We start from the raw sequence: 10,661 nt of genomic DNA, 5'->3' as shown, positions 1-10,661 counted from the left end.
ACAAGGAAAAAGAGGAAAATGAATCCAAAGGAGTTCATCAAGAGTGTGTCAGTAAGCTGATCAGACAAAGATGCTTCAAGGGAACCTGGTTCATCAGTGCAACAGTCTATGACAATTAAGGAAATTGCTAAGAACAGAAAGGGTCATCTGTGAAAAATAGCTGCAAATCTAAACGGAGTCCAACTGAGCTAGCAGTGTCTGAAGACAATACTGTGGGGGCAGTAGGCTGAAAAGGAAAGTCTGCTGAAAGGACTAGCAAACAAAAGAGGGAACCCGTTAAGGAACTTGGTTCTTTAAAGTCCTTGACCTGTGATGGTGTTCTATGGCGGTAGAGGTTAAGAACTCAAAAGGTGCTGTGGGGCCGAACATTTGATCCAGCAATTTCGGAGATGGCAGGCATGAGACAAATTCTGGAGATTGTGGAGTTTCAACAATGGGAACACCTGTTTGAAGGGAGCATGCCTCTGGTATACGAAGATGCAGTGCAAACCTTCTATGCATCGCTTTTTACTGTTAAGGTGGATCACATCCGTGTGTTTGTAAATGGAGTGGATATCGTATTCGACGCCTCAACGTTGGTTAAAATTCTCAAAATTCCGTGTGAAGGTGTGTCCTCAGTTAAGGATCTTTGTGGAATAAATTTTCGGAGAGCCATCATGAAAGAGCAAGCTATTCAACAGGGGGAACAGGTCCATAAGAAGGTATTGCTTCCTGAATACCAGCTTCTCTTTGAACTGGTCAATAAAGTACTCCTACCCCGCTCTGAGAGGCGCTCCATTGCTAAAAAATCAGATTTGGTCCTGATGAAGGCGCTTGATGAGTTTGTGCCATTCAATTTGCCAGCAATCATGATAGATCATATGCAGAAGATGGCAAATTTTAAGGGTGGAAATCATGGATTACCTTATGGATTTCTCCTCACTCAAGTGTTCAGATTCTACAAGGTCCCCTTGGGAAATCCTAGAGTAGGCACACGCAAGCAGACCTTCTCCAAGACCACTCTAGAAGAATGTGAATGTATAGAAAAAGTTGGTGGGAGCATCTCGACCATTTCTCAGCTGATAAACGCCCAGAATGTAGCCTCCGAGGAAATACAAAGGCTGAGGGCTCGAAATGCCATTCTAGAAACTCAGCCTAGCCAAGCAGCTAAGGGACCTGATTCTGTACATGAGGAGGCTGCTAGACTAAGAAAGGAAAATGAGAGACTTCGGGCTCAACTACTTGAAGAACAACTGGCCGCAAATGCTAGACTGGACCTGGTTCTCAAAACCATTGTTGTCTCTTCCTCCAAGCCTCCCTCCCTTAGTGATCCCTAGGATCCTCCTTAGTGTCTAACTATATTTGCTCCAACTTCATGTGGCTGCTGTTTTAGTTGTGTTTACTTGTTTTTGTTTTGTGATGGCATGTTGAACTTAACCATTACTGCTCCTGACTTGCTCAGTCCAATGTAAACATTAATGAAACAGCTCCCCTTTTCTTGCATATACAACACTGTGTTCCTCTGGCTTCTCTTTTGTGTCATGTTGTGTGCACATATGAGGCATGAGCTAGCTGTGTTAGACTTCTTTATGCTTATTACCTGCTTGTGCTCTTCTACATAGCTGTTCTTTTTAATGATGCCAAAAGGGGGAAAATTAGATTAAGGGGGAACGTCTTCTGGTACTAAGGGGGAACTTACTTCGTGTAGTTCTGTTTGCAAGTAGTTCTAGCATGGGAATTAGATTAAGGGGGAACGTCTCGTCTGGTTATTTATGCTGTAAACAAATGATGTCCATACTTAAGTTTGCCATCATCAAAAAGGGGGAAATTGATGGGTTTTACAAACCTTATGCTTCTTGTGTTTTGATGATCTAAAAACTTATCGTAAAGAACCAGATAGAGAACCTGCTCCACATGATACACATCTCATATGAACTGGTCGAAGCTTGAACATCAGCAAATGGATGGACGACCACATGGAGGAACATAACAGGGACCCAATGACCTGGTCCATTAGGGTTCTCCGACAAAAGCACAAGTCAGTGACTGTACACATTCAAGATAAAGAGAAACACAACTTCTCTGACAAAAGTACACGTCAAAGTGCACAGCTGGAACGTAGCAGAAGAAAGTCCATCAAGCAACTGCTACAAAAGAGGAACACAACTAGGACCTGGTCCATTGACATGTCCTAAACCTGGTTCATCTATATGTCCTGACAGAAGCACAAAGTCCAGCTGGAACACACCTGCCCAGAAGTGGCTGTGCAGACAGTGCAGCAGTCACTTCCCACTGACAAGAAGTACACCAAGAGTTGAAACCACTATCTATTGTGATATCCTTTGTGATAAAACAACCTGGTACATGACACACCAACTTGTGCATTTCAGTGATACTCTCTCAAGAAGAAGAAGCATCCATCCAGCACTGAAATCACCGGTGTGTCAAGAACAAGAAGACAACTCCACTAAGGATCAGTTTCTAAACGAAGTCTTATGTATATTCATAGTTGAGTTGTAATCTTGTTATTTGCTTTACATTGTAATTCCTATTTTGCTTTCTTAGAAGCACTGCTTTAGGAACAAACCAAATCCGTAAACTTTTGAGTTTGCGTTGTGACTAGGAATAGTCATAAGTTGAATCCTCTGTAACTAGGAGAGTTAGAGAGTGGCTTGTGGTGGTGCATCACAAGTTAGTTTGAAGTCTTTGCAAAAGGGAGTTACCAAAGTAGCTTGTAATAGGTAGATTACAAGTTAGTTGAGTTTAAAGCCTACAGGTGTAGGTCGTGGTTTTTTGATCCCCTTGTGTGGAATTTTTCCACGTAGAAAAACCTCTGGCTTCCTTTACATTCAGTCTTTACTGCTTTCAACGTATCAGTCTCATAGAGGACCAGGTACTCTATAGGTTGGCGGACTCATACAGGCTAACAACTCAGCAGCTTCCACGATGTCGGGATCCTTGATAACGTCCATCGGTACGTCGAGTTTGGTTCCCAATATCGCTAATTGATATGCTTTCGCTTTCGCTCCCTTTAGTTGTTGGGTGTGTGTGCAATCCTAGGCGATGCGATAGCATTCTTGTGCGGTGCGTTGTTCGCCCCGGATGCTAAATATTCCCCATGGAGTAGGGAACTTGATTACTTGGTAGAGACTTGACAGGACGACTCGCATGGAGTGTATCCATGGGCGCCCTATGATGGTGTTGTTGGTTGTGTCTTGATCCATGACGTGAAATGTTGTTTCCGGGGTGACTCCTCTGGCTAGGACAGGTAGCACTATTTCTCCAGAAGTTCGCTCGACTGCATTATTAAAACCCGTTAGTGTTATGCAACGCGGTATTATTTTATCTTCGAGCCTCATCTGTACGAGGACTCGAGGATGGATAATACACGCGCCTCTTCCGTCGTCCACCATTATTCTTTTCACATCAGTGTCTGCAATACATAAAGTAATAACAAGAGCATCGTAGTGAGGGAAAGACAAATCGTCGGTATCTGACTTGTCGAAGATGATACTATCTTCGAGGTCATCATACCGTTTATGAGTGATCGACCGTTTGAGTTTGTGTGTAACGGTGAATTTTACATGGTTGATTGCTGTCCCGTCACCTCCATCGATTATCATTTGTATGGTACGAGCGGGAGAGGGCGTTTTTGAAGATCCCTGGGATTGTTCGCGTCCGCGAGCAAAGTTGGCTCGTCCTCGGACGCTCATAAGTTCTCTCAGGTGTCCCTGATTTAGCATTCTCACTACCTCCTGCCGCAGACCTATGCAGTCCTCGATTTTATGACCTCGTTCCTGGTGGAATTCACAGAGGACATTCGACTTCCGAGTACTTGGATCGAACTTCATCTTTTGCCGCCATTGTACCTTCGTGCTGAGCTTCTCCAGTGCGTACACTATCTCTGAGGGGGAAATACAAAAATTGTGAGCAGATAAGAGCGGAGGCATACCTCTTTTGTTTTGCTGTGCCGCGGTATGCCGAAGAGGCCTATCCGAATTCCGTGGGGGAGGTGGGATGGATGTTCTGATGTAGGGCCGATGTCTATCTCGGCTGAGGCGGGGACCCATCTGATCCCTTCGACCATCATTACAACAATCATTCCTTGTTTCTGCTTGTACTGACGTTAGCCGTTGGATCGGGCCATTGAGATCATCCTCGTCGGCCCTTACCTCGGCGCAGTAGGCGTTGTGGATTTCTTCCAAAGTGGTGGGAGGGTATTTCATGAGCCTACTTAATAGCTTTCTGGTTGCTCTCGACCCAAGCCTGCTCAACCCGTTCTGGAAGGCCGCTGCCGCCATCCCCTCTGATACATTCGGTAGGTTCATTCTCACCCTGTTAAATCGGGCTAGGAAGTCCTTGAGTCCCTCGCCGGTCATCTGCCTAACGGCGAATATGTCATTTACCCTGGCTTCTGCCTTTTTAGCTCCTGCATGAGCGGTGATGAACTTATCCGCCATTTCCTCGAACGTGGCTATTGACCGCGGCGGTAGTTGTGAGTACCAGGTTAGGGCTCCCCCTGTTAGGGTTTCGCCGAATTTTTTCAGTAGCACTAATGGTACTTGTTCTTTCGAAAGATCGTTGCCTTTTACGGCTGTGACGTAGTGGATGATATGATCTTCTGGGTCTGTAGTCATATATTTTCAAGTATGGTGGCATTTTGAAGGTTTTAGGTATGGCGTGGGGGGCTGCTTTCTCGTTGTACGGTTGCTCAATGAATCGACCGACGTCCCGTTTTGGTAACAACTTTGGGGAGCCTGGTATTTTATCGACCCTTTCTTGATGCTCCTTCATCTGGTCACGGAGTGCCTTGTTCTCATTTTCCATTTCCTCCACTTTCTTTAGAATGGCTACGAGTGCGTCATTACCTGCATCATCAGTGGCATGAGTGTTACCTGTTCGGGGGGCATCTTGTTCGCCAGCGATTGTCGTGACATCTACGTGCGCAACGTATCTATTCTCCCTTTGAGCGGGTTTATCCACTATGTTGTTCAGAGTGTTTGTTAGCCATTCTTCCAGTAGTCTTTTTACCGCCGGTGGTGCCTCTCCTGTTGTAAACGTGGAGGCTTCCTTTTCGCGCGAAGCAGTTACGCTTTCGCATGGGGGAGGCGAAGCGTCTGTCCTAAGTGTAGCGTTTGGTGTCGCGTTTTCATTGTCTTCCCTACCGTCTTCGTTGATGGTGTCCAGGATGTTGGTTGTGACACCCGCTATCACTTTTAACCTTGCATCTCTTTTTCCTGCCATTGTTAGTTTATGCAAAGCTAGGGAAAGATGGCTATCCCTTTTTATGATCTAGATGAAACTAAAATTTTAACTAAAGAACTCCCCACAGACGGCGCCAAATTGTTTGACCAAAACGTATTAAACCTTTTGATTAAATCAATTAATGATGAGAAGAGGAGTGAATCTTAGTTAAGGATAATAAATCTAGACCAAATGATAGATAGAATAGACAAAATGAAAGACGTTAGTCGATATGTTTGAGTCGATTAAATGCTCAGAAATGCAACAACTTAAATGTGCAATCAATTTAAGTAAACGCAATCGACGTAATCATGGGAAGTTGCTACCCAATTATTGAGATCTTTCGGAAAGCTTCTTCTCTTGATAACAATGTGGAACGAAAAGAGATATGAGATGATTGAGTAATCTTTGGACCTTGACAATGTAGAACAACGATGTATAATTTAGTAATGCAATCAATGAATAAGGCCTTTCTAGTATATTCTCTCAGACAAATCTTTTACAAAGTGTTCTTTTGTCTCTTGTTTGGAATCCCTTTTTCTTTGCTAACTCTTCCTATTTATAAGGGACAATCTCCCAAGAAACCCTAAAAAGTACAACATAAAGAATATTCAAAAAGCATATTCTTACTGTCTCCCCCTACGTTTAAACTACCGTTAACATCTCGTTTCGACTGACCGCTCTTGGTCGTCATCCTTTATCACGACGACCATCAGACGTTGCGTCATAATAACCTCGTTCCTCGTCTTACTTGGTTACTATCGTAGTTGCCAAATTTGGACCCTTACAATAATATCCTTTTAACTCCGAGATGGTAAACTTGTAGCATGGGGATCCTTTTTGGTTCTAAAAAGGAAAAAGGGCAAGGTGTCAACTAAAATAGATTCTTGGGGGAGTCATGTGACCAAATACAAGGGTATGATGGTGTCAACTAAAATACCTGCCATCGAGTCTCTGTCCCACGTGGAAGTAACTCAATCTTCCGATCTCTCAACCTACAAATACGCCCTTCAAACCTCAAACCTGGGATCGCCACTCCCCCCTATTTCCACACTCCATACATTTTAATTAAGGTTCCTCTAATTTTCCTACAACTACACATGCCTAATTACCCTCTAATTTTCTTTCACTTTTTCTTCTTGTTCTAATCTTATCTTTTCTCTGAATTTTTGTATAAAGTAGGGAAAAAGCTTTGCATGTGTGACATCATTGTAAAATCCCAAGGTTGGTCGATCAAATTCATATACTTTGTGTTCTTGGAACAGTTGCACAGCTGGTAGTAATTGCCTCAAATAATAAATACAAACAAGGCCATTTTAATAATTTATTGTATTTTAATTTGGATGGAGTGAATTAGAAAGAAATGATGGCTCCAAGCACAAATGTGTTACCCTGTAATGGAGAAATGGAAAATATATCAGAAAATCATCAAGAGGAATGTGGTCATTCAAGCCACTTAAATATAGGGAAGCCACCAACAGGGATGCGGCATTGTATCAGCCAAGCTACCTTGGCAGCTACTGCTTCTGCATTGGTGAGTCAATTTACACTTAACAATTCATATAAGAAGAATTCCTTGCTTAACATGATCTGTTTTTGTACATTTTATGACCTAAATTTAGAAGCTAGAGCAAGATATCCAGGAGCTTATGTAGTAGGGCATAAAAGGAGCAAAATGCATATGCTATAGGCACTGGTTTCACTATCATTAGTGATACACCTGATTTCTAGTTTCTTACTAGTAAAAAGAGGTATAATAAAGAAGATCTGAAATAAACAACAATAACGCCTCAATCTCAAGCAAGTTGGGGTCGGCTATATGAATCCTTATTGTCCATGTTGCTCCATGTAAGCACAGCTTGTCCCAAGCTAGCACTATAATTATCTATATGAATCCTCATTTGTTTTCATTGAACATTTCCTTTTTTATTCTCCTTCAGCTGTCAATTTGTGCCCCAAATAGGGGTAAGGTCTGCGTACACGCTCCCCAGACCCCACTTGTGAGATTATACTGGGTATGTTGTTGTTGTAGCTGTCAATTTGTGCACACTGCAGCTTCTGCAAGCTTGTAGCCATATAGATTGTTTAGCTGGAGAAGCATCTTATATGCAGTCATGTGTTTATGAGTTTGCTAATTGAAAATTTATCTTTGATTTATGAAATACCTAGGATTCACAAATTCTTGCTCTTAAATCATCACCAAGTGACGATTCAGGATACGTTCCCATCTTTCGCTCAGGAAGCTATTCTGAGATGGGACCAAAACCATACATGGAAGACGAGCATATCTGTATCGATGACCTGCGGGAACACATTGGCGCATCCGAGGGGCTTCTTTCTCCGGGGGCATTTTATGGGGTCAGTAACCTTTAATTTATTCCAAACTGTACCTTTTGAGAAAAGACTAAAGTCCACATATATTTTGTTGGAAACTATTCATACAAAATGTGAAAATACCCTTTTTTAGAAAAACAAAGTACCCAGGGGCGGGTCTACTGCAATAGGTACGGGTTCACGTGAACCTAGTAACTTTTGTTTAGATCCTGTTTTTGTTTTACAAAGTCCATTATGTTTTAAGAATATTTAGCTTGGAATTCAGTTCATTAGTCCGATTATTAGCGTATATTAATTTGAAATCGTTTGGGAACTCATAAGCTTAAAATCCTGGATCCGTCTCTGAAAGTACCCTATTTGACTAATATGGCCGCTAGCACCTGGAACGAGTAAAATGCGGATGTCACTTTGTAACAGAGTAAAATGTGATGTCACTTGACTGTTTCTTCATCTTGTACCATATCCACGTACAAGTCGTAATTTTAAAATTATAGCGTGAGCATGATATCATGAGTAACACTCTTCGGCTTTGATGTGATATGCAACTGTTATCGCGGTTTCACTAGTTGTTATCAGCTGGAAGATAATTACTTGAAGAATTTTAAGTTCCTGGTACTTGTTAACCCTTTTAGTTTATTCAAGTTGCCTAATAAGTTCTTATTTGAGTACTTTCAGGTGTTTGATGGTCATGGTGGTGTTGATGCTGCGTCATTCACCCAAAAGAATCTCCTAGACTTCATTGTAGAGGATTCGCATTTTCCATCGATGGTCAAAAGAGCTATCAGGAATGCTTTTAAGAAAGCTGATAGTGCACTCGCTGATACAAAATCACTTGATAATACCTCTGGAACAACTGCTCTGACCGCACTTATGTTAGGACGGTAAGTGATGACCTACATTTCTAAATTGCTAATGTCTGGTAGGAGCATAATGCATCCATGCCGTGTCTGTCCCTAACAAATTGTTTATAAAGAGTTTGAATATGCTAAAACATATCTGCCTATACGGCTTTGGTCTAGTGGTAAGAGCGCATCGTGTGATGTATGGGTTAGTCACACGTCACGGGTTCAGACCCTGCCGCAATCAAAAGCTAGGTATTTAAGTAGATACGAGTAGAGGGGAGAGAGCTTATTACCGTCCGAGTTTCGAACTGTGGCCACCGGACATCGGGGATTTCTTCGTTTTAAAGAAAAACAATATAGATGTTTAGATCAAATTCAGGAATGCTTTAGTTCAAAAGGGAGAAACATTCAGAAACTTAAAGACAAAGTTCATCAAATTGGAGAGCGTTTATAATTAAATAAAGCAGATTTGGGGAAAAAATGGCGGAGTCACAGATGAAAAGGTCGTTCTATGTTCTTGTTTGAAGCATTGCGATCTCCTGGCTAAGCTTCTTCTTAACTTTGGATGAATATTTTGTCCATGTGTGAATCGTTAAATCTAACAACCTAGTTTTCATTACTGCCTAAAGATTCCTTTTGTTCTTCATGTAGAAGGGTTTTTGTTATCAGCTTTAGCCTTAAGATTACATCCAACGTCGAGGCAGATATGTCTCATTCTTGAAATATAGCTCGATTAGTTCTAGTTCTTATTTACAATGCCACATATGCACTTAGATAACTCAGTTATTCATCCATCAATTGTTCCATCCCCTTTATCCTTCTCATTTATCACAACAGGAAACTTGCATTCATTTATTTGTTTTCTGCTGTGGTGATTCACAGGACCATGGTTATTGCGAATGCTGGGGACTCTCGAGCTGTACTAGGAAAACGAGGAAGAGCGATAGAATTATCAAAGGACCACAAACCAAACACTAATTCTGAAAGATTACGAATCGAGAAACTAGGGGGAGTCATTTATGACGGTTATCTCAATGGCCAACTCTCGGTTGCACGAGCTCTTGGTGATTGGCACATAAAGGGTTCCGAAGGTACAAAGAGCCCCTTAAGCTCGGAGCCAGAGTTGGAAGAGGTGATCCTATCCGAAGAGGACGAGTTCTTGATCATGGGCTGTGACGGCTTATGGGATGTCATGAGTAGCCAGTACGCTGTAACAATCGTGAGGAAGGAACTCATGCTGCATAATGATCCCGAGAGGTGCTCGAGGGAGCTTGTCAGGGAGGCACTAAAACGTAACACGTGTGATAATCTAACTGTACTTGTAGTCTGCTTCTCTCGCGATCCACCCCCTCGAATTGAAATACCAAGAACTGAGAGGAGGAGGAGCATATCAGCCGAAGGATTGGATCTTATAAAGGGTGTCTTGAGTGACATAGAAAGCAGATTTTGATCAACTGTTTGTACAGATGAATTAGCCTACTTACTACATTGTCAGGGATTTTTCTGAGTTTTCTGCTGTCCATGGCAATGGTTAATTGTTGTTGATATGAAAGAAAAGGAGCCTCCAACAACTCAATTTTGATTTATTCAATTGTCACTGTTACTATTCCTTGAATGTGTGTGATCATCCTAATAACTCCAAATGAATTAACAACAACCCAGTAATAATCTCACAAGTGGGGTATGGGGAGGGTAAAGTGTATGCAAACCTTATCCCTACCCTAAGCCCTTACTCCTGAGGATAGAGAGGCTGTTTCCGGGAGACCCTCGGCTCAAAGATAATCTGTAACATCAGCAGAAAACAGCCAAATAATATCAGCACCGTAAGCGACAACAAATAAGTAGAAGGACAATACTTATGGTAATAATAAAAATTGAAAATAAAAATAAGAAATAAAAAGTGTGATGGAACATAGAGCGCTAGCAGTCCTATACAAAACTGTCACGATCCCAACCCCGGTCGTGATGGCGCCCAACACACTGCTAGGCAAGCCCGACCAATTAACAACCTTAACCCAATTCATAATACAGTTCATTATTAGCTAACACAATTAAATTACCAAACCAACATAATAGAAGTCTGAAATAAGAGTTAAATGTGCGGAATTTCAAATGACAATACTACTACATAGCCCAAAAGATCCGGTGTCACAAGTCTGAGCCTCTAATATAGGTTTATCAACCTAATACATGTCAATCTAGGGGAATACGAAATAAAAACAAGGATAGAAGGGAGAGATCAGGGCTGCGGACGCCATGCAG

The 10,661-nt window shown here is 42.0% G+C and overlaps 2 protein-coding genes across 2 annotated transcripts; one reads left to right on the top strand and one right to left on the bottom strand.

Annotated features, from left to right (window-relative positions):
* On the bottom strand, positions 1,859-4,049 carry LOC109220606. The gene is made up of 3 exons (XM_019385069.1): positions 3,368-4,049; positions 2,177-2,227; positions 1,859-2,025 (listed from the first exon to the last, which is right to left on the bottom strand). Exons 1-3 carry the CDS (start codon positions 4,047-4,049, stop codon positions 1,859-1,861), a joined length of 900 nt encoding a protein of 299 aa, XP_019240614.1.
* Positions 6,298-9,962, top strand: LOC109223017 (probable protein phosphatase 2C 47). The gene is made up of 4 exons (XM_019387281.1): positions 6,298-6,757; positions 7,393-7,581; positions 8,233-8,438; positions 9,282-9,962. Exons 1-4 carry the CDS (start codon positions 6,587-6,589, stop codon positions 9,847-9,849), a joined length of 1,134 nt encoding a protein of 377 aa, XP_019242826.1. The 5' UTR covers positions 6,298-6,586; the 3' UTR covers positions 9,850-9,962.

This window comes from Nicotiana attenuata, chromosome 2 (genome assembly GCF_001879085.1).
Source record: "Nicotiana attenuata strain UT chromosome 2, NIATTr2, whole genome shotgun sequence".
NCBI lineage: Eukaryota > Viridiplantae > Streptophyta > Magnoliopsida > Solanales > Solanaceae > Nicotiana > Nicotiana attenuata.
Note: the sequence above shows the minus strand (reverse complement) of the source record. Positions and strands in the feature narration are given on the sequence as shown.

What these genes read in the sequence shown, in the direction of transcription:
- LOC109220606 (XM_019385069.1), bottom strand. Translation starts at nt 4,049, where the DNA reads ATGGGTCCCCGCCTCAGCCGAGATAGACATCGGCCCTACATCAGAACA. An exon ending in GGACGACGGAAGAGGCGCGT is followed by an intron (nt 2,228 to 3,367) that starts GTATTATCCATC and finishes ACTTCTGGGCAG; the next exon opens with GTGTGTTCCAGCTGGACTTT. An exon ending in AGGACATATAGATGAACCAG is followed by an intron (nt 2,026 to 2,176) that starts GTTTAGGACATG and finishes GAATGTGTACAG; the next exon opens with TCACTGACTTGTGCTTTTGT.
- LOC109223017 (XM_019387281.1), top strand. Translation starts at nt 6,587, where the DNA reads ATGATGGCTCCAAGCACAAATGTGTTACCCTGTAATGGAGAAATGGAA. An exon ending in CAGCTACTGCTTCTGCATTG is followed by an intron (nt 6,758 to 7,392) that starts GTGAGTCAATTT and finishes TGAAATACCTAG; the next exon opens with GATTCACAAATTCTTGCTCT. An exon ending in CTCCGGGGGCATTTTATGGG is followed by an intron (nt 7,582 to 8,232) that starts GTCAGTAACCTT and finishes GAGTACTTTCAG; the next exon opens with GTGTTTGATGGTCATGGTGG.